This window comes from Echinops telfairi, unplaced genomic scaffold (genome assembly GCF_000313985.2).
Source record: "Echinops telfairi isolate 266 unplaced genomic scaffold, ASM31398v2 ScPeMD7_7424;HRSCAF=8462, whole genome shotgun sequence".
Lineage (NCBI taxonomy): Eukaryota > Metazoa > Chordata > Mammalia > Afrosoricida > Tenrecidae > Echinops > Echinops telfairi.
This window is the reverse complement of record NW_022111324.1, coordinates 72317211-72340716: the sequence shown is the minus strand read 5'-3', so window position 1 is coordinate 72340716 and position 23506 is coordinate 72317211. Positions and strand designations below refer to the sequence as shown.

General features: G+C 46.4%; 1 protein-coding gene across 3 annotated transcripts in view; it reads left to right on the top strand.

Annotated features, from left to right (window-relative positions):
• SUSD4 (sushi domain containing 4) overlaps positions 1 to 23506 on the top strand; it is a 202220-nt gene that overhangs the window by 130586 nt on the left and 48128 nt on the right. For 2 of the 3 annotated variants that reach the window (XM_004700157.2, XM_045298094.1), the window contains exon 5: positions 13461 to 13649. The exons of the other annotated variant lie outside the window; for it this stretch is intronic. In XM_004700157.2, coding sequence (XP_004700214.1) covers positions 13461 to 13649 — 189 coding nt within the window. The remainder of the gene's footprint in view (positions 1 to 13460; positions 13650 to 23506) is intronic. 3 annotated transcript variants of the gene reach the window in all.

Sequence of the window (23506 nt, the reverse complement as noted above, 5' to 3'; positions counted from 1 at the left end):
TCCATGGTAGAATTCTCTTGCCTTCTATGCAGGAAACTGCACACTTGCCCGTCAGGTTGTTGTAACGTGGTGCCGTGTGTATGGCTATGACCCTGCAAGCTACGCTGCCAGGACTTCAAGCCCCAGCAAGGTCAGCCATGGCGGACAGGTTTCAGCAGAACTTCTAGGCTAAGCCAGAGTAAGAAGAAGGAATAGGCTTCCCTATTCCTAGGGTTCTCTCAGGGTTTAGTTGCAGGAAACCTATGAATAGCAGGGGCTACTGTCTGATATAGTACAAAATGAGCCCCTCAGCTAGGAACGCGCTCAGAATATGACTGAGGAAGAACTGTTCCCTCAAAGTAGAGTCCACCTTAATGCCATCTGCTGCTGGGCACAACTCCTGGTGAGAAGAAACAACTGCAAATGTCTATTAGTCATCAGAACACGGAATGTATGAAGCATGAATCTAGGAAACTTTGAAGTAAAACCTAATGAAACAGAATGCATCTCGTAAGCATTAGTGAGCTGCACTGGATTGATTGGTATTGTCCGTCTTGAATCAGATGGCTTCCTGTGCCGAGAATGACAAATTCAAGAAGAATGACGTGGCATTCCTTGTCAAAGGGACATTTCAAGATCTATTAATGCTGTCTATTTATGAGGGTTACTTTTTTTAAAAACTAAGCAAACATATTTAATCATAAAGACTATGGATAACATTGAGAGGAACAGGAATGTCAGAACTCTTCATTGCGTTCTTAGAGAGTTTATGCACAGACTGGGTGGGAGGCATTGGTTCAAAAAGAACGAGGCCTACGGAATAGTTTAAAATCAGGAACGTTGACTTTCAGGAATATATCCTTTCTCCATACGTACTCAGTTTGCCTGCCGAGTCAATCACTCAGGAAGCTGGACTAGATGAAAAGGAGGGGGCATCCGGATCGACCGAGGAAGGCGCATGGACAAGCTGCCACATAGAGATGACCAGCCCTGCTTGCTGAAGAGGAAGAGGAAGGATGAAGACCAAAGGCTGAAGACTTCAGTGTGGATTACAGCTCACTGTAGAGAACACAAAAATCCTCATGACGGGACCAATACACAGCATCACCATAACCGGAGAAAAGATTGAAGTTCTCAGGAATTTCATTTTACCCAGACCCACAATCAACACTGCTGGAAGCGGAAGTCAAGAAATCAAACAAGGTATTGCTTTGGGCAAATCTGTGCACAAGATCTCTTTAAGGTGTGAAAAAGCACAAGTCTGATTTTGAGGACTAAAGTACACCTGACCAAAACCATGTATTTTAGGCTGGTTTCCCTAGAGTAGAGCTTTTTAAAGTGTGGTTTGCACCCCCAGATGGAGTCGCGTAACTGAATGCAGGGCTTGCAAACATTTCTGACAACAGTAAAAGGTTTATGAATGCACAGTGACCGAAAAGTAATTCAAAATCAAGTGTGTAATGACTCAGGTGCTCCTGGCCGCCTGGCCATGTCGCATCATGAGACTTCACTGTAGCCCTGGTTCGGGACACACAACACGAGCTCATAGCAACCACAACATCTGTCTCTAGCCAAGACCTCTATCCCAAACTACGCTTTCTATTTAACTCACTCATTTACATTTCCACCTCTATTTCTAGCACCCGTTTCTGTTAAATCAATTCTGACACATATGCAGGACTTCTCAAAAATTTTCCACTCTTTACCCATGATATATTTATGCAACCCCAGATATATAGGTATATCAAGTAAGTATACAAATTAAACATGGCTTTGTGTACTTACATATCCATAGAATGAATGATTCTGCTAGTATTGCACAGCACAGCATCTACATCTACTGCTTATTTTTCTTTCTTCTGTTTGGCTATGGGACATGCTATGTGTTCAGAATCCGGGCCACAGTGAAGTCTCACAATATAACATGGACCAGAGCGGCCAGAAACACCTCGGATTCATTTGATTTTGAATTAATTTTGAATTAGCATTCAGAAACCATTTACTGTTGCCAAATTGTTTGTGACACCCCCACCCCACCCCCCTGCCTTCCACATTCAGTTATGTGACCCCCATATGGGTTTGTGAACCATCGTTTAAGAATCTCTGGTCTAGAGAAGCAAAAACAGTGAAGCTCACATATGTGTCTATAGAGAGAGAAGGCCAAGTTCCACGTCCATGTGTCAGGGGTTAGGTTAGAGACTTCTCCCTCTGGTATCTGTAGGGAAAACCCAAGACTGGCAAGTCAGAGGGCAGGCTGCTTCCTGTAGAAATGAATGAATCTAAGGTTGACAGGTAAGATGGCAAGTTGATGATGCCTGTCAAGATTTTCAGGTCAGATGAAGAGCCAGATGTAGGATCCAGACCCAGCATAAAACAGGCAAGCGTTTCCACATGTCTACTTATATTGGAAGCAGGACACCCCACCCACTGAGGATTACATTGTGTTAGATCTCATGGAAAACACGAGAGCTTTTCCACAGTGTCTACTTTTATTGGAAGCAGGAGAAAACCCCCACCTCTGAGGATTACATTCTGCTAGATCTCATCATGGGGTATTAGTACATCAGAACTGCCAACCTACGGAGACTCCTGACACAGTCATGTTACCATGAAACCATCGTATTTTCAAGTGCATTGTGTGCATGGGAGAGTTGGACATTGATTAAGGACGACCAGAGGAGAATCAACACATTTGAATTGTAGCGTTGGGGAGGAATATTGAATGTACCATGGACTGCCAGAAGAACAAACGTCTGTCTTGGATGAAGCACAGCCAGAATGATCATTAGAAGTGAAAATGGCAAGACTTGGTCTCACAAAGGAGGGGTTAACCCCCCTAAAAAATGATTTTTTTATTCCAAAGCTATGTGTTTACATTTTATACAAAAAAACCTTATCACCTTCAAAGTACTCTCCATTACACTTAATACATTTGTTAAATCTGCTATTCCCTTCTTGGGAACATTTTTCAAACTCTTCAGTTGGATGGCTGACAGCACCTCCCTCGTTTTTTTCTTCACCTCTTCTACATTGTCAAGTCACTGTCCTTTCAAGTCCCTCTGGGTTCACGGAAACAAAAAGAAGTTACACGGAGTGGGGTCAGGTGAGTAAGATGTGTGGGGCAAGAGAGACATGCTGCTTTTTGCCAAAAACTTGCACACTGAGATGGTTGTGTGAGCAGGTACGTTGTCATGGTGGTAAAACCAGTCCCCTGTCTGCTGAGTCCACATTTTTGTCTGTTTGGGGAATTTAATGGACGTCCAGAATGAGATTTGTCATAAATTGACATTTCACCAATTTTGAAACAAGAAAACCACTCATACACTTGAGTTTCTCCCACAGTGCTGTCCTTGTAAGCTGTGTTCAACATCACTACAGCTTCTGTGGCATTTTTCCAAGTGGAGACAAAATTTCACAGCCACACACTCTTCTCTTAAGTTGGCCATCACAAAAAACAAGGTCTGAGTGAAACTGCTTGTACGAAAAAGCTCACTATGACTAGAGAGAACCTTCCCAGGTGATGCCACTGGGCGCACTAACACACAGTGAGTTGCTGGATGCTCACCTATTGGGATAAATGCGTACTACGAAAGCCCTGCCCCGCCCAGTGCAATTCCAGTTTGGTGTGGGGTGGGGTACCCCTTCATACTTCAGACATGTGAGCAGGAGAGCCCAGTCCCTAGAAAAGAATCTCATGCTTGGTAGAGAGCCAGTGAAGAAAGGACGATTCAAGGAGATGGATTGACACGGTGGTTGCAACAAGGGGCTCAAAGACAACAATTGTGAAGATGGTGCAGCACTGAGCAGTATTTCCTGATGTTGCCCAGAGGGTCACTGTGAGTCAGAATCAATTGGACAGAACTTAACAACATGCAGAAAACTCCGGCTCAGTTTTGGGCCAATCAGGCTCTTAACAGTTACCACCTGTCAGTCAGCGAACGCGTGTGCATTGTTGTTATGCTGAACAGGTCTCAGCAGCGCTTCCTCCCAGTGTACCGGGAGGGAAGGCCTGCAGATCTCCTTCAGAAAGTGAGCCCGTGACGCCCTATGAACCAAAATAGTCCAGTCTGGACTTAGTTATGGAGATACCAGAACAGTCTGCGTTTCTGCAGCTTGTTCAGTTGTTCCTGGGTTCTCTATAAACTCAGGGCCGGCTTGACAACGGCTAACAGCAACATCATTCTACACCAACATTTGCTGGCTGGAGAGGCTTGCAGGGGAAACCAAGCAGTGCTACGTCATTCTCCCCAGAACCCTGTGCCCTCCCTGAGGAGGCACCTGCTCCGTTCTGTGTGCTCTACTCCAACCCGAGACTCACTGCAGAGGCAGGAGACCCTGGGTGCTCGTGCTTGATGGAGCTGCAGCAAAGCCGCAGTGTCCCAGACTCCCCTCCCTCGGCTGCCATAGACAGCCCAACACGTCTCTGAGCCCCTGGAGAGAGTTTAATTGGCCCTTAGTGTGACATTTCCGTCTGTAACATTTATTTGCACCTATAGATCCAGGGGCTAATGCCTGAGGAGCATTCTCTCTATTATCTAGAAGTGCAAATAGAAATCACATTGAACTGCTGAGGGGAAGCCAGTTTTCTCCTGTTATATTGAGGGCAGGCTGGCTCCAGCCAAGGGTGAGCATATCTTTTCTCTCCCCTGATTAATCCAGGAATTATGACCCCTTCCATCTCCTTGGGGTGAGGCAGGGGAACTCTGCCAGGGCCTTTTGTGGTTGTTTTTAAAATGGGACCCCTGTGTTTGGGGGCACAGTGTCCTGACGCCTCCTGGAGCTGAGGGTCTGAGCTCATTTTTATTTGAGGGGAGTTGGTTTATCAGAGCATCCATTTGCCCTAGGTCTGCAACCCCCTCCTAGGGGACCAAGGGGCAGCTGCTCAGCCGCCCCATGGGAACAGCGCCCATGGCTCTAACACAGCTGTTCCCTCACAGGATTGATTTTATTTCTGGCTCTCACCCTTACACGTCTTTTTTTTTAAGCAAACACGGTTAGTTCTCAAGTCAGAGAATAGTTGTCATCATGTAAGGCCATGGGGGCTGTCTACTTAGATGTCCTGAACTCTCAGTCTTTCCGCAAGTGGCTCATTCCAGAGGCCTGCGTGCTGGCCAGTTCAGGATGATGGACAGCTCAGCCAGCCGAACCCAGTGGGGCTGCCGAGCTGCAAGGCGAGTGCCTGCTGATGCCTCACTCGGCTCAGTCCTTCCTGCTGAGTCAGCTACAACTCCTAGGGACCGCCCCCACCCCTGTGATCAGACTAGAACCTGGACGCCATAAGGTGGTCAGTAGCTGAGTTGGGGCGAATGGAGGGCCACAAGCTCCTTCCAAGCTTCCTGTGAGCGTGCTCAAACCTCGCGACAGCCGAGGAGGTTCACTCCTCCCAGCCCCGGGGACTTCTGCCCGGCTGCACAAACCTCATGCTCTGCAGTGTTTTCACAACCATGCTGCTGACTCCCAGCAATTTGCCCGTGAGCTCTTCTTCAGATAGAGCATCGAACAGAGTCAGCTTTTGGGGAAAGGGCTCTGGTGTCTGCTCCGGTGCATAGGATATAATCTGTACTTGGTGGTCGGAAGGAAAGCAGGCGTTTTTTATGGCATGCTATTTACTTCACACACAATTAATCCCCCTCCCCCCCAGCACGCAATCTTTGCAGTGTCATTATTCCCTCCAGTGACATTGCAGAAGCCAATGGGACATTCCATGATCACAGCGGGAGCTGCAGGAAATAGAATTCTGTGCTACTGCAGATGTTCCACGGGGCTGCACAGACTTGCAGGGGGAAAGGGAGCTGATGTTTTACACAGAATTCCTGGTGCAGACAGTCCATGCACCCGCCTGCTAAGTACAAGGCTGGTGGGTCCACATGTGCTCTGAGGGACCTCGAGAGAAAGGCCTGGTGAGCTACTTCCAAAAACTCGGCCATTAAAAGCCATGTGGACCACTTCCCTAGTTGTTCCCCTGTCCATGATGCCATCTGCTCACTACACCCTTCTCCCCACCTCCTTCTTCCCCCTCTCAGCATCTAGGAGAGGGTAGAGAGCCTGGGAGTATTAGAGCAACACCAAGCTCGTGGAGAAGAAGCACTAAGAGGTGGAAGAAGGGGAAAGTGATGGCGGGGCAGGAGGAGGCAAAAGGAAACAGAGGCAAGCTCTAGGAAGCAATGGCATAGATAGGGAGATTAACAAAGGTGTGCACTTATGCAAATACATTAATCCATAACAATAGTGGTATTGGCCTATGTACATATATTTATAAGGCAATAACACTGAAGCTGCAGATTGTCCTTGGGCCTCGGCTCATACCTCCCCTCAATACAAGAGCACTTTGTTCTAACAAATTGGCATTCTGTGATGCTCAACACCCCCCTCTGTGCCCCCCTTCCACACACACAATCGCTGAAGACAAAATGGGTGCATAAGCAGATGTGGTGAAGACAGAAGATGGTGGTGCCTGGCTATTAAAAGATATAGTGTCTGGGGTCTTAAAGGCTTGAAGTTCAACAAGCGGCCATCCAACAGTGAAGCAACCAGCCCATGTGGAAGAAGCACACCAGCCAGTGTGATCATGAGGTATCATCAAGACTGGGCAATGGGCATCAGAAGACTCACAACAAACAAACAAAAATGCATTGGTGAGAATGGAGGGGGGTCGGAGCAGAGACCCAAAACCCATCTATGGACAATGAAACATCCCCCCACAGAGGAGTCGCAGGGAGTGAGGGAGTCAATCAGGGAGCGGTAGAGCACTAAGGGGTCACGCATTATACCTATGTTCCCTGGAGGCCTCCTTATCCCCTGCTTTCACGCCCTCAGTGCCGCCTCCCAATCTAGACTAGACGGGAGCACGTACATAGGCCCAGGCAAGAGATACAACTCACAACACTTGGACCCCAGGAGCAGGAATGGGAAGAGAGAGAACACAAGGGTAGGGAAGGAGGGGAGAGGTGGGAAGGAAGGGGAGCGCGATCCCAATGAATGGCACCTAACCACACGCCCCATCCAGGGGAAAGAACAGCAGAAACCAGAGGGGACAAGAGACGGCGGTCAGTGTGAGACTTGAAAATAATGAACAATCTACAAACTATCAAGGGGCCATGAGGGTTGGGGGGGGCGGGGGGAAGAGGAGCTGATCCCAAGTGCTCAACGGAAAGTCAATGTCTAGAAAAGAACAATGGAATATATGTATGAATATGTTGGATACAATTGATGTATGGTTTATAACATGAGTTGTAAGAGCCCCAATAAAATGATTAAAAAAAATTCAAGGATGAATTAATATACAGTGAACCCTCGTTTATCGCGGTTAATCGGTTCTAGACCCTACCGTGATAAATGAAATTCCGCGAAGTAGGATTCCTTATTTGTAAATCAAATATTTTCATAGTTAGAGCATAGAGGACATGAAAAAACACCCTTTAGTCACCATTACACTCGTATTACCCAATTTATTAAACGAAAAAGGGAAAATACAGTAAAACATTTTGGACGTTACAATGATCATTTATTATTTATTATATTATTTATGGCATCAAGCGTGTACAGTATGAGCCAATCAGAGGCAGTAATGACAGAGCATGCGCTGTTACGCAAAAACCGCGATAGAGTGAAGCCGCGGAAGTCAAAGCGCGAAGTGCCGAGGGTTCACTGTACTTACTATTTATAGAGATGTAATCTAATAATGTTCACTATATGATTTATATGTTGAATTTTCAGATCTGGGACTTTGCATACATATTAAAACTCAGTTACAAGTGATAGAAAAAAACCCAAACATGTGGACCATGTTTCTCGTAGGGCCTCCATCCCAGCAGGCCTCCATCCATTGGAGCTGGTCTGATGGCACCTGGGATCCGGGCTTCACTTGCACCTCCATTGACACAGAATTCTTCACTGACTGTGAGGGCTCCTGACAGCAGTGCGTCCCAATGTGTGGTCCAGACCAGCAGCAGTAAGGTCTCCAGGAATGCCGTAGGCGGGACCCTGTGAAACCAAACCCACCGACTGGTATCAGGGCCATTCTGACTCTCAGTGACTATGGGCCTTAGGAATTAGAAGCGCTCGGGATGGGCTCAAGAGCCCTGGTGGTGTAGTGGCTTTGAACTGTGTTCTAATCCACAAGGTCTGCAGTTTGAAACCACCAGCTGGTCCACAGGAGAAAGAGGAGGCTTTCTACGCCCATAAAGAATTATGGTCTCAGAAACCCACGGGGGCAGTTCTGCCCGTGCTACAGGGTTGCTATGAGTTGGCACCAGCTCGATGACAATGAGTTTGCTTTTGTTTGGTGGTGGAGCGGGGGGCAAGGGAGGAGAAGAGGGGGGCCATGGTCCCACCACTCTGGTTTGACGAGGCTACCAGGTAGTTCAGCTGTATGCCACACCATAGTCCAAGGTTCCATGCCTACTTTACATCAAACACCACTGAGTTTTCCAAAGGGTAATTACACTTTCGTAGGCAGGCAGACAGGCATTGGATCTATAGTGGAGTTACATTTGAATCAAAACCAAAACTCGCTGCCATTGACTTGGTGCCGACTCACAGAGACCAAAAGGACAGTGTAGAACTGCCCCTGTGGGTCTCCAAGACTGTAATTCTTTTTTTTTTTTAACAGTTTTTTTAGCATTTCATCCACATGTCATGCAATGCAATAATTCAATTACATCAAGAGAGTTGTACAGTTGTCATCATATATTCAATCCTAGAACATTCCCTTTTTCCTCATTCATCATTATTCATGTAATTATTTTTTTTCTAATTGTGGCAAAAATAGACACAACAAAACATTCTTTAATTCCACAACATCTACCTGTGTAATTCAGTGCCATTGGTTATACTCTTTGTGTTGTACAACCATTATTGATATCTTTTTCCGAATTATTCTATCACCATTGACCTCAACTCAATGCCCCTAAGCAACAACTCTTTCCCCTTCACCCACGATAGCCATTGATCAAGTTTGTTTGCTTTAGTAGTTTTCTTAATATTATATTCACATATCATAGACTTCCATGGTTAAATCGAAACTTAAATGAGCTGTCTGTACATCATCAGAATCAGTTCTAGCACTCCCTCCCCCCTCCCACATTCATTGTTTGCTCCCCAAATCCCCTCCCCCTCCCAACCTCCCACCCACCCAACGCATTCCATTAAACCATTACATCAGGCATTGTCTCTATGCATCTACTCCTTCAGTGCTTCACAAGCTGGGAAACCAACCGAAACAATAAAGAACAGAAACAAAATAAAACAGAAAGAAGGAAGAAAAAATAATAACATCAAGATAAAGATTCAAAAAGAAAATACCACCATAAATATTTTAAAAGTCAGAGAAGAAATGTCTGCCATGGAACAAGCATGAGATACTTGAACCTAGAACAAATTCAGGTTGGGTCAAGAGGGAGGTTAACTGACCAAGTATCATGTTAGACCATGTTCAATTCACCATAATCATGTCTACAGTGTGCTCTGTCTGATTGTGAAGCTGTTCAAGGCCCTTGCCTGTGGCTAGAGGGGATCCGTCAGAGGCTTCATCTGACTAGCTACTCCTACAGATGGATTTTGGGCTCCCACTAATCTCCCTCCATAGCTCTACAAAGTGGGAGTTCACAAGTTAAGCTCTGATACTTTTCCCTTCATCATATTTGGATTTTGTTATTATTTTGGATCACCCAAGCTGTGTGCTTCTTCTGTGTGGACTTAGGTGATGCTTCCTTTACATGGCTGCTTGTTTGAATACAAGCCTTTAAAGACCTCAGACACGGTTCCAATTGATAGCCAGGCACCATCTGCTTTCTTCACCACATTGTGCTGTAGCACCTTATCTTCAGTGATCATTTCATGAAGACAAGTATTGAGCAGGGCCATGTTATCAGAACTAACTGTTCTTGGGTAGGGGCCAGAGTTAAGTGGGAGCCCCAAATCCATCTGCTTGTCCCCAGGTTATGAACCACTGTCCTTTCTTTGACAGTCGTATTATGACAAAAACAGAAAACCCACAAGTTCAACAATCAAACCAGAACAAATAAACAAAAAGCAGAAGAAACAAAAAAGGAAAGCGTCAGTCATCCCCCTGGGGTATAAGGCATTGATAACATCAACAATATTTCCAGTGACACAGAACTCAAGACACGGTCCACGTGAAGGGTCTTTGCGAGTACGGGCCAACCTCGAGCCACAACCCATTACTTGTTGCTCTGCACAGATCACTCTCTAAGCTGATTGAGCTCTGTTTACACTGAGCATGGGGATTGGTGTCAGGGGAAGACTGTAAATCTTTATGGGAGTATAAAGCTCCATCTTTCTCAGGAGTGCTGGTGGTTTAGAACTGCTGACTCTGCAGTTAGAAGCCCAACTTGTAACCACTATACCACTAGTGGGGGAAATCCTACTTACTACATTTAGATCTTAACCCGAACTATCCACCACAACCACTAAAACCACTGGGATGCCTTCTGTAGCACCTCATTGGTTCTCAACCCTGATGGTGCATTCGAATTACTTGGCTTGGAGATGGAAGGTCATAGTTCCATGGGACATCACAGTTAATTGCCCTATGCTCAACTGCCATTGAGTCAAAGCCACCTGGTAGCAGCCCTGTAGGATGGGGTAAAACTGCCCTTGTGGGTTTCCAAGACTCTAACTCTTTTCCACAGTAAGAAGCTTCATCTTTCTTCCTCGGACTGGCTGGTGGTTTCAAGCTGCTGCCCTTGTGGTTAGCAGCCCAACATGTAAGCACTACACCAGCAGGGCTCTAGTTCATTGGCCTGATAACATGCTTTCTGCTTCTGCTTCACCTCCGTATTCATTATGTAGTGCCTGGGTTCTTAAAGGTGTGCAAGTGGCTATTGACAACATGACAATTGGTCTCCTGGGGAGCAATAGAAGGAGGAGAGTCAGCAATATGAGGAGGGAATGGAGTGTGTGGCTACTTGCCTCTTGAACAACTGCCTCCTTGGCCTTGAGACCAGAGCTGGGTGGTGCGGCCTCCCATTGCTGACTATTTTGGTCAAAGAGTCTGTGGAAGAACCCTGGGAAAAGGGGAAATTGCAGAATAGAATTTCACATTCTCTTGGACTTAAGACTTTCTGGATCTATGAAGGTTGGATGAACTTCTGAAATGCTCATCTTTAAACCTTAAAACTGTCCCCTGAAGTCTTCTTAAAACCAAACAATTAGCTTAACTAGGAGAAACCCTGGTGGCATAGTGGGTGATAGGTTGGGCTGCTGACCACAAGGCCAGCAGTTTGAAAGCACCAGCTACCCCAAAGGAGAAAGAAAAGGCTTTCTACTCCTGTGAGCAGCTGCAATCTTGGAAACCCACAGAGGAAGCTCTGCTCCTTCCTACGGTGTTGCTATGAGTCGGCGTCAACTCAATGGCAGTGAGTTTGGTTTGAATTGAAGAGAGAGAGAGAGCCCTTGTGGCTGTGCCCGGTAAGCGGGAGACTGCTAACCATGCATTCAGCTTTTCCAACCCACCAGCTTCTCTCAGGAGAAAGATGAGACTGTCTGTTCCCTAAATATGTATAGCCTCAGAAATTCTAGGGTCGATCTGACTAAGAATTGACTTGACGGCCATGGGTTTATCTGCCTGGATCATTAAGAACTGCCTAGATGGGGTCAAATGGACAATGCTGTTGTCGCTAGGTTCTGTCCAGACGGTTCCGATTCCAAAGGACTCACTGGACAATTCTGGGCCACTCTCACAAATGTTCTTATAGTTCAGCCCATCAAAGTAGCCACGGTATCAGTCCATCTAATTTTCCAGGCATGATGCCCTTCTCCAGGGCAGCAGTCTCCTGACTGAGTACATGAGGTGATGTCTCACCATCCTGGCCTGTAAGGAGCATTCTGGCTGTTGTTCCAAGACAGATTTGTTTGTTCTGTTGGCAGTCTGTGGCACCTCCAATATTCTTTGCCAGTGCCATAATTCAAACTCGTCGATTCCTCTTCGGTCTCCCTTATTCAGTGTTCGACTTTCACATACATATGAGGCAATTAAAAATAGTATGGCTTGGGTCAGGCGCGCCTTAGTCCTCAAAGTAACCTCCTTGCTCTTCGGCATCTGAAAGAGGTGTTGTGTGGCATGTGTACTCAATGCAGGGTGTCCTTTGCTCTCTTGATAGCTGCTTCCATGAGCATTGAGGGTGGGTCCAAGCAAGACCTTGACAACTTCAATCTTTTCTCCGTGTACCGTAGCAGTCCCAAAGACTAGATAGGAACTGTGGGGACAGTGAGTGCTTGTTGATGAGTGACGGCAGGGCCTGAAGGGCATGGTCAGCGTCACTGAATAATGCATGTGCAGACGGTTGGATTGGAGAATGTTCTGCCATGCATGTGAGTATTTTGAAGAAAAAGAAACAGCAACAAAAGGGATATTTCAAGGCATGTCCTGAAGTACAATGTTGTCCATTTCTAGCATAATAGTCATTTGGCCACAAGGAAGACCAGTACAATAAAAAGACGCTGTGTTAGGCCGGGTTGACTAGCGAGACAAATCCAGTGACACTCAGCTATGTGTAGGAAAGACCTTTCTATCAAGAAGTAATTCTGCATCAATAAAACAACCCAGACCAGGTCAAATCCGTAAGTCTGATACTAGTCCATACGTCCCTCTTCAGAATCACGCAGTCACATGCAGTGATGCAGGATGCAGGAAGATCTCAGGCCGGTAGGTGCAGAGTGCAGATCCAGTCATCGTGGAAGCATCACAGGGCTCTCGCCGGTCCCAGGATGGCTCACTGACATGAAGGTGAAGGCAGAGAGAGAGGGGGAGAGAGAGAGGGCCCGGCCTCCAGAGAAGGTCATCAATCTGCAACCTGATTGACAGACTAAACTCCATCCTTACCTTCTTGCAGGTGCCATATTGGCCCCCAAACCGTAACTATCACAGACAGTGATGCCCAGGCACTACCCAGACTAACCAAACCAGGCCTGTGGGGCATGGAGCTGGGATGCCGTTATTTCTCGGGCGATTCTGACCAGCAGTTAGGACTGGCAGCCACTGGACTCGGGCAATCGAGTCCTCGGGTACACTCTTGCCACCTTCTTGGATGACTGATGTGTGTATCTGTCCCACTTAGTGCCACTTGGGAATAGAAACGCTAAGGTACGCATCTGCAGAAGGACAGCACACCTGGTAGAGAAGGGAGCCAGGGACAGGAGGAAGGCCTTCAAGCAGGTGGATCGACACAGCAGCTGCAAGAAGGAGCCGCGAACGTAACGTCAGCTGTGAGGATGGGGCAGACCCGGGCAGTGTTTCCTTGCGGTTCACTAGGGCTGCTAGGAGTCAAAGCCGACTTGACAGCACCTTGAATCAGGAAGCCTGTGTGTTTAAGTCTAGGGTGATTCACTCCTCAACATCGGAGCCACGTGTACCATGGCCACTCCTGCCGCACTGTGTGCCTTGTAGATGTGCAAAGATGACAGAGTGAGATGCTTCCTAATGACAGATCACCTTTCCCCTCCTCTCCCCTCTCCCTCAGGCTGCCTGAGACCACTGGCCTCTTCTAACGGCTACGTGAACATCTCCGAGTTCCAGACCTCCTTCCCGGTGGGCACTGTGATCTCCTATCACTGCTTCCCCGGATTTAAGCTTGAGGGGTCAGACTATCTCGAGTGCTTACACAACCTGATCTGGTCATCCAGCCCACCCCGGTGCCTTGCTCTGGAAGGTAACAATCTTATTCTTTCAGAAGCTGTGTTTCGGGTTATGACAGTGGATGTTCAGCTAGGAGGCGAGGCCCTGCAAATTACAATGGGCAATAACTTTTGTTTCCAGGATGTACTTTTCTTGTCTCCATCCAGAGCCGAGAAAGCAAAAGCCGATCATCTGTCACAAAGCCGTGCTTACAACTCAACATAAAACTCACCCCCCATCTTTAGCTTGTGAGCGGGGAGGGGGGTGTAAAGAGAAAAGTTTCAGGCACCAAAGGTTAAATTGAAAAATATTGCAAAGTTAAATGAAATGTCTTCAAAAATGAATTTTCTCTGCACCCAATGAAAACAGACTGCATGACGGCATCATTAATCTTACTCCTCCTTTTATTGTTGTGCTGCGATTCCTCCATATTTCCATGCATTTTATAGCTGTGCTGTCAATGGTCTGCCGCAGACACACACACACAAGGCTGAGTGGAAGAGCTCTTTCCTCTGCGTGTCTCTTAAATCTATGTGTTCATTTTAGATCAGCAGTTCTCAGCCTGTGAGTCATGACCCCTTTGGGGGTCGAAAGACCCTTTCACAGGGGTTGCCTGATTCATAACAGTAGCAAAATGACAGTTGTGAAGTAGCAACAAAAATAATTTTATGGTTGGGGGGGTCACCACAACATGAGGAACTGTATTCAAGGGTCGCGGCATTAGGAAGGTTGAGAACCACTGTTTTAGAGAGAGGTGCGCCACAGACTACTAGTCAATAATCTAAAATAGTGACGGGGCCAGTGGGGTCTGTGGGCTGGGGCAGAAGCCCATAATACCTTCGGTTAGGCCAGGTGGACATGCTTACTCAGCCCTCCCTTTGGCTCAGGTCTGGGAATGAGGACCAGAGAGCCCCACTTTCCCAAGCGACCAGAGACGATGCCCTCACGGCATCTGAAACAAGAAGTCCATGTGGAGCTTATAGATGGGATTATGTCCTTCCTGACCAGTGTTGGCATCCTAACCACTCCAAACCACAGACGTGATCCCATTTATAGACGAGACCATCTCCGTGTGGGTGTGTCTTCAGTCTACTGGCTTTTGTGATGTAATAAGAGCAGTGTAGACACAGAGAGAAGCATGTGGAGAGGGGAAAGATAAGAGCCACATGGCGATCGCCGAGGACCCCAGCAATGCCAGGTGTGGAGACGCCGGGACACCGAGCCTACGGATAGAGCCAGTGCCCGGAAGTTGGACTTCTAGCCTCCTGGCTGTGGGATAATAAGTTCAGTGCCTGAAGACCACCCCCTTCCGGTGTGCCTGCTACAGCACCACTAAGAGACCAAGGGAGGAGGGAAAGAAAAGATGAAAGGAAACTTACCATCTGAGGCCCCCTCCACAGCCCATCTGCAGCCCTGCCTGGGAACCCAACCTGGGCCACACAGAAACAGGGCATTCTTGATAGCAGCCTCTGGACAGCACGTACCTGAGTGCGAGAGGGAGTCAGGTGAGAGGGTGTGCCTTGGAGTGGCTGGCCAGAGAGTCAGGGGGCAGCATCTCACACAGAAAGCAGTGGAGTGGGTTTGACTGGAGCCTGGTGGGAGCCAAGGAGCCTCTCTGGAGAAAAGCGAGCAAGGAGAAAAAGGGGGAAGGCCAGAGTGGGGGTCATTCATTTGCCATATGTCTAGGCTGGTGGTTACCACCCCGACTTGGGAGGCACCCCTGGTTCCCCCAAGAGATTAGAGGCTAGAGCAGAGTGCCAGTTGGAAGGGCAGCATATCCGGTTAGAGTCGTATTTGTTAAAAACAACAAAGAGCAGTTTAATTTGAGCATGTCCCAATAATTAATGAGATTTAATTGCAGTAAAATATTACTCATTTATCTGAAATTAGTGGTGGGGGGGAGTTGGCAAACTGGCCAGCCGAACCTGGAAGGATAAGGCTGTCTATAGGAACTGTGTTTTCTCTCTGGACCACCCGGTAGACTGAGGCGAGGGCGGGCAGCAGATGGAAAGTGGGTCTTTTCTCAATGCAGGAGCATCTCCCTGCTCAAATCACCAGAATTGGAGGCTAGCTGAATGATAGCAGGCTGTGATGGTCTCCATTTGAAACTGTGTATGTTAAAACCTTGAGAACTTGGTTTAAATAGATTTCAAGGAGTCGTGTTCTAATAAGTTTCATTTGGGTATTTTGAAAGCCGTTTTTATAAACCCAGAGGATGAGATCTAAATAGGTATAAAATAAAACTGTGCTGCAAGGAGCAACCCAATGGCTGAGTGGGAATTGGAAACAGTTTTGTGTTGAGTGTGGCGCACAGGCCACCTGGACTCCTCTCCTGCCAGCGTGGCTGTGGTTGGAGACGTGTTGAACGGTCTTAGTCTGGGTTCTACAGAAAAGCAAAACCAACCAGGCATGAATTGAGTGTGTGTGTGTGTGTGTGTGTGTGTGTGTGTGTGTGTGTGTGTGTGTGTAGAGAGAGAGAGAGAAGGAGTAAGCAAACAAGCACAAGAGCATTTCTTCAAGGATTTACTTCCAGGAAATAGCTCATGCAATTATGGAGGTTGGATTTTGAGAGCTCTTGAACCTCACCTCTGCGGTCTGGCGGCAGGCCCGAGGCTTGTGTGGGCTTACCTTCAGAAACCAGAGGTCAGCTAACAAGAAGCATGCAGGGTAGAGAGCACGCTCCGCTAGAACATCCATGTATGGGGGCCTTCAAAGAGTGCATGGGAAAATGGAATGAAAAGATAATGGAACTCTTTGGAGACCCCTTGTATAAGGTAAAAGCAGAGCATACCCCCAAGGAAAGACCCTTGTCAGCTGACTGGCTGATCAACTCAGACCGCATCAAAGATTGTGATTACATCATATTGTTTTACAGAAGAGCAACCTGTTGAGTACCTGCCAAACCCCTGAGAATCAAGTAGACAATAACAGTAACGAAGTCTCATTTATAGAGGTCCAAATATAAGCATGTACATATGTAAATATGCTTATATATGATAGGGAAATAGATCTATGTACATATATTTATAGGTTTAATATTTAGGTAGCAGATAGACATTGGGCCTCTACTCAAGTACTCCCTCAACACAAGAGCACTTTGTTCTAGTAACCTGGCATTCCGTGATGCTCACCTTCCTGACAGGATCTCTGAAGACAAAATGGGTGCTTAAGCAAGTGTGGTGAAGAAAGCTGATGGTGCCCTGCTAACAAAAGATATAGAGTCTGGGGTCTTAGAGGCTTGAAGATAAATAAGTGGCCAGCTAGTTGAGAAGCAACAAAGTCCACATGGAAGAAGCACACCAGCCTGTGTGATCATGAGGTGTCCATGGGATCAGGTATCAGGCATCAAAGACCCAGAACAAAAAATCATATCATTGTGAATGAGGGGGCGTATGGAGTGGAGACCCAAAACCCATCTGTAGACAATTGGACATCCCCTTACAGAAGGGTCACAAGGAAGAGACGAGCCATTTAGGGCCCAGTATAGTACCAATGAAACATACAACTTTCCTCTAGTTCTTTAATGCTTCCTTCCCCCCACTATCATGACCCCAATTCTACCTTACAAATCCAGCTAGACGAGAGCATATGTACAGAAACCCAAGGAATCCAGGACAGATAAACCCCTCAGGACCAATATTGAGAGTAGCGATACCAGGAGGGGAAGGGGAAGGTGGGGGAAGAAAGGGGGAACAGATCACAATGATCGACATATAACCCCCTCCCTGAGGGACAGACAACAGAAAAGTGGGTGAAAGGAGACATTGGTCAGTGTAAGACATGAAAAAATAATAATTTCTAAATTATCAAGGGTTTGTGAGGGAGGGAGGGTGGAGTACGGAGGGGGGAAAATGAGCTGACACCACGGGCTCAAGTAGAAAGAAAATGTTTTGAAAATTATGGCAACAAGTGTACAAATGTGCTTGACACAATGGATGGATGTATGGATTCTGGTAAGAGTTGTACTAGCCCCCAAGAAAATGCATTTTTAAAAAAAATAGTAGCCAAGTCTCACTCACTGCCGTCAAGTTGATGCCAATCCACCTGTGACCCTGGAGGAGAGGGTAGAGCTGCCTCTGAGTTTCTGAGACTGTAACTCTACGAGAATAGAAAGCCTCATCTTTCTCCCACAGAATGGCTGTCGATTTCCAACTGCTGACCTTGCAGTTAGCCAGCCCAAGCATTACCCACTACGCTGCCCTTTACGTACAACATTGGTTATAGACACAAGAGCCCTGCTTCCAAACCGAGCTACATGGTGGATAGGAGAAGAACATGTTTTTCTCAGGACTTTAGATAGGGTCTGGGTTAAATTAAACCATGACTTATAAGAGGATTCATGAAAATGTTATCCATCTGTGCTAGGGGTTAGTGTTCCTTTAGCTCTTACTTTAACTGTAGAACTTTTTAATATATAAGACAAGCTTATTTATGAAGTTGCTGAGTGGTGTGATCAGTTAACTTGCTTGACTACTAACTGACACTTGGGAATTTTGGGGGCACCCAGAAGCACCTCGGAGGAAAGGTCAGTGGTCTGTTTTTGAAAAATCAGTTATTAGAAACCCTACAGAGCACAGTTCAACTCAACACACATGGGGTTGCTATGAGTCCCATTCGACTTGATGGCAACTGGTTTGATGCGTTTGTGGTCTTGCTTCTGCAATATTGCCGCAGGATATTTAACATAGCGATATCTCATCCGCTTTCCTCCCTGTATCTCTGTCTCCCTAAGCCGTGATTTTTTTCTTGATGGTATGGCAAAAATTAGCCCTGGTGGTATAGTGGTTACACGTTGGGCTGCTAACCACAAAGTCAGCAGTTTGAAACCACCAGCCACTCAAAGAGAGAAAAATAAAGCTCTGCTCCCATAAAGCTTGATAGTCTCAGAAACTACCCTGGCCAGTTCTCCTCTATCCTGTAGAGTTAATGGCAGTGAATCTGGGTTTCTTGGCTTTGTGGCAAAGATCATTGCACTCAACTGTGGCATAGTGATACTTTGGGTTTTTTAGTAGGTAGTACTTCTGGCTCTTACTATGAGCTTTTTTGTCCCTTTCCCACTGTTCCTGTGTTAGACAGGGTTCTCTAGAGAAACAAAACCAGAATGCTAATAATTTTTTATATATTTACCCAGAAAGATAGATATATAACATAAGAAATAAGCAGTTAATTAAATTATAAAGCAGTACAAATGGCTCAGTGCAACTCACTCCCATGAGACAGTGGTGAGACACTAGCAGTCCTTCAAGTCTTGAGGGCCGCCGGGTAGTCAGTCCTCTGTAGAGCAATTCAGGCTATCCAGGCACAGGCAGCAAACAGCAAGGCAGGTCACCAACAGTCAGCCAGATGACAGGGTCTGACAGTCCCCAGCTCAAGAGATGTAAACTCCAATGATGTGGCAAAGTAGGTCTTGAAGGAACCTCAAATTAAAGCGACATAGTCCACAGGTTAGGTGTCCCACAGATAGTGTAGCTTGCAAATTGAGGCACAGAACAAGCAAGGCAGCTGCACACTGGTCCGATGATCAAAGAGCAAGAGACAAGAAAGGCGAGGCTCCCTGAGCCATTTATCGCTCCACCTTCAATTAATCCCACATGTGTTTATCGGCCAGGTTAGCAAAACTAACTACTTCAGTTCCCAAAAGCCACCTGCTCTCAATGTACCTGTCACTTTCAATGCACCCATCACAGAGCTCTCCCCACCTCTTTTTAGCAATCTGTAAACCCGCATTAGGTCACCAAGGTGATAGTGGAGGCAATATAGCATATTGATGAAGGGTGACTTTGAATTCAGACTGACTCGTTCCCCTCCTGGGCCCTCTACTTCATACCTTTGACCAGGGGCAAGGAATTTACTATAAGCTTCCATTTCCGTGTCTCTAAAATGGGAGTGATGCTTATAACCACAGAGATTTGAACTCCCTGGGCCCACTTATAAATAGATTTCTTTTTAGTATCTGGTGACTCTTAACACCTCCCCATGGACAGCTGTCTGTCCAGTAACCGGTGTGTTACTGAACTGAACTGGTAGTTCTTGCGTGTTTTTCATCATGTTTTTCTGGAATACCGTAAGCCTGGAATAACCCACGGGCCCATCCAGAGTGCCACTAGCGGTGCTGGCAGTGCTCCCAGGAAGCAGAGAAAAGAAACATTTACAAGCAAAGTTGAATTGTTTGATATGTACTACAGCTTAAGGTCCTCAACTGCAGGTGCCCACCCTTTCAAGATAAATTAATCCATTGTAAAACCGTTGTAGACAAAAGAAGAGGGAATTCCTGAAGCTGTCAGTGCAGCTATGCTACAGTAGGAAAAACTTGTGCTTTTTGTCAAACGCCTTTTTTGTCTCACATTGAAAATGCAGCTTTTATGTGGGTGCAGTGAATAATGTGTACACAAAGCTTGTGTTCATTGACTGTCAGTTATTGGAAAGGCTACGTCAACAGTGTGCTATTAGTAGTTAATCTGGGGAGGGGGAAGGGAGTCAAAACTTCTATGCACATTTTTGACTGTGCAAGAGAGTAGTGACTGCAGCCCCCAATCTCTGCTTAGTTTAAGAGATGATTGTATTAATTAACCCTGTTGTATTGTGGTGCATTGCTTTGGGAGAATCTGCTGCATGAAACCTCTTTAGAGTATTGAAAAGCAACGATGTGACTTTGAGGACTAAGGTGTACCTGACCCAAGCCATGGTATTGTCAATGGCCTCATATGCGTGTCAAAGTTGGACATTGAATAAGGAAGACCAAAGAAGAATCAGTGCATTTGAATGATGGTGCTGGAGAAGAATCTGAAAGCACCACGGACTGCCAAAAGTACAAACACATCTCTCGTGGAAGACGTGCGCCCAGAGTGCTCCCGAGAGGCAAGGATGGCGAGACTTCCTCTCATGTACTTTGTGCATGTTGTCAGGAGAGACCAGTCCCTGAAAAAGACATCATGCTTGGGGCAAAGTAGAGGGGCATCAAAGAAGAGGAAGCACCTCCGCAGGATGAATGGCCACAGAGGCTGCATCGAGGGGCTCGGACAGAACGAGGAGTGTAAGGATGGCACAGGACCAGGCGGTGTTTGGTTCTGACGTGCACAGGGCCCTGGCAATCAGAACCGACAGCACCCAGCAACGGATTGTGAGATTTGGCGTGGTAACCATGTAACCACATTGCATGAAGGGCCTGGCACATAGTGAGGGGTCAGCCAAGTGGTCATTAATATCATTACTCTTACACTGTGCTCAAAGCTGCAGCGAGTCAGTAAGTGGGGATGATTCTCTAGGAATAAGGTGCCCGGGCATTTACGCACGTACACAGAGCTACTGTGTTCAGAGCTACTGTGTGGGGACCCGCCCATTATTAGCTGTGTTTGTATAAAGCTGCTCTCAGATAACGGGAGGGAATGCTAAACAGTAATCTTTGTTGTTAGTTGCTGTTGATTCCATCCCATGGTGACGCACAGTGTTCAGAGTAGTGAGACTGGGGCAGATTGCCTGTCTGTCTTCTGAGATAACTCTGGGTGGATTCGAACCACCAACATTTCTGCTGGTAGTTGTGTGCTTAGCTTACCTTCTACACCTCGTGGGAACTCCATAACCAAAACCAAGCTCACTGCCTTTTAATCAATTGGACTCATAGCAACCCCATAGGATAAGAGAATTACTGAGACTGTATTTCTTCATGGGAGCAGACAGCCTCATCTCTCTCCTGCACGGTGACAGGTGGGTTTGAACCACTGACCTTGTGATTAGGAGCCCAGTGCTTAACCCACTGTGCCAGCAGGCCCCCTAGGGCCTTCATAACCACCCCCAAAATAAAACCAAAGCCACAGTTATCAAGTCCGTTTCAACACATAGGAACTCTGTATAGCCCGGATGGGAACCTCTGTTGAGAGCCATTTGGTTATTTATGATATCATATGCAGGCCATACAAGGTTATTTACTTAAAACATTTAATTAACTCACCCTGAATATGATGGCTGGAATTGCTTCTCTGGTGAGGTGAGTGATGTTAACTGGTATGGATGATTTCGTGGGCCTCATACAGTACCTCGGGCCAAGTGTTCCCCATCCCGCACAGGTGTAAATCTTTAAGTAGACAGCCTTATCTTTCTCCCTCGAACTGCCTGGTAGGTTTGAATCACCAATCTTAGAGTTAGCAGACAAACACTTAAAGGGATTCTTTAAAAAAAAATGACTGTCATTGGAGTTGATACCGACTCATAGTGACCCTGTCGGACAGGGTAGAACTGCCCCTGTGATTTTTCCAAAACCACAACAAGAAAGCCTCGTCTTCCTCCCAAGGAGCAGCTAGGGGTTCAGACTGCTGACTTGTGGACCCCACAGGGCTTCCCTAGGGACTCCATAACCCAAAACCAAACTCACTGCCATTGAGTTGATGCTCACACAGTGACTATTAATTTTGAGAGCCTACTGAAAGGCAGGCTCCTGACCAAAATGCTTGATGTGGTGTCTCCTTAGTCCTCACCACATCTCTGCGAGGCCGATACCGCGTCTACCCCAGTGTGCAGATGAGTCAGCCGCGCTTATGCGGTTAGTGACTTGCTTACAGTCACACACCAGTAAGTGAAGCAGTGGGAATGCCGGCCTGGGCCCTTGTCTCCTCGAAGTCCATGCTCATAAATCACCGAAGGACTGTGTCCAACCAACTTGTTAGATTACTTTACAATCCAACAGGGAAATGAGTTGGTGTTTTTTTTTTTTTTAACAATTTCATATTTCTGTAGCCATTTTTAAGAGCCCTGGTGGCATTGTGGGTTATGCATTGGACTGCTAGTCTCATGGTCAGCAGTTTGAAACCACCAGCTGCTCCAAGGGAGCAAGGACAGGGTAGAACGTCTCTTTGTTTCCTAAAGAGTTCCAGTCTCAGAAACCCACAGGAGCAGCTCTACCCTGTCCTCTCGGGTCGCTGGGAGCCAGAATTGACTGGATGGCAGTGACTTTCTTCCAGTAGAGTCTTTTTAAAAAAAATTAAATCATTTTATTGGGGGCTCCTACAACTCTTATCATAATACATACATACATTGTGCCAAGTACATTTGTACATTTGTTGCCATCGTCATTTTCAAAAACATTTCCTTTCTACTTGAGCCCTTGGTATCAGCTCCTCATTTCCCACCCTCCTTCCCTCCCTCATGAGAATATTGATGGCAAAAAATATATACATCCCAGTCCAGACCAGATCAAGTCCATAAGTCTGATATTAGTCCATATGTTTGATACCAATCCTCTTTAGACTTACGAAACACATGCAATGATGCCGAATGCAGGAAGATCACAAACCAATGGGTGGGAAGTCTTTTGGACCCAGTGCATTTTGACCATCACAGCACTGACAGACATCTCTACATGACTCTTCCAGCTGGAAGACCTCTGGCTGCATCAGCATAACTTCATCAGTCTCTTCATCTATAATGTCTCCCAGGGAGTGAGTATGTGTCCCGCCACCAATGAGCTCTTTATCTCCTTAGCGTCTCCAAATGAGGTGATCAAGCTGTGACCTGATTGACAGGCCAAACTCCACCCCTTCACTCATAAATCTCAAATTGACAACAGATTATGTAACTACCACACACTTCTTTTGCAATAGAGAGTTATTCATACTCCAATTGTTTTCCCTTGTTTTCTTTATCGTCCTTTTGTTGCTTTGTAGCCTTATGGCTTAGTGATTGGAGAGAGAAGTCTATATGATCTCTACGTGCTTGAATTTACTAACGTTTGACTTCTGTCTGTTTTCAAGTTTGTGCCATGTGGCATGAATAGAATGTGAATTTTTTTGCATTTGGGTGGAAAGCTCTAAAAATATCTATCAGGTTAAGTCATCTAATTGTAATACTTAGATCTGTATGCTCCATGTTAAACTTCTTTCCCTGTGATCTATCTTTCTC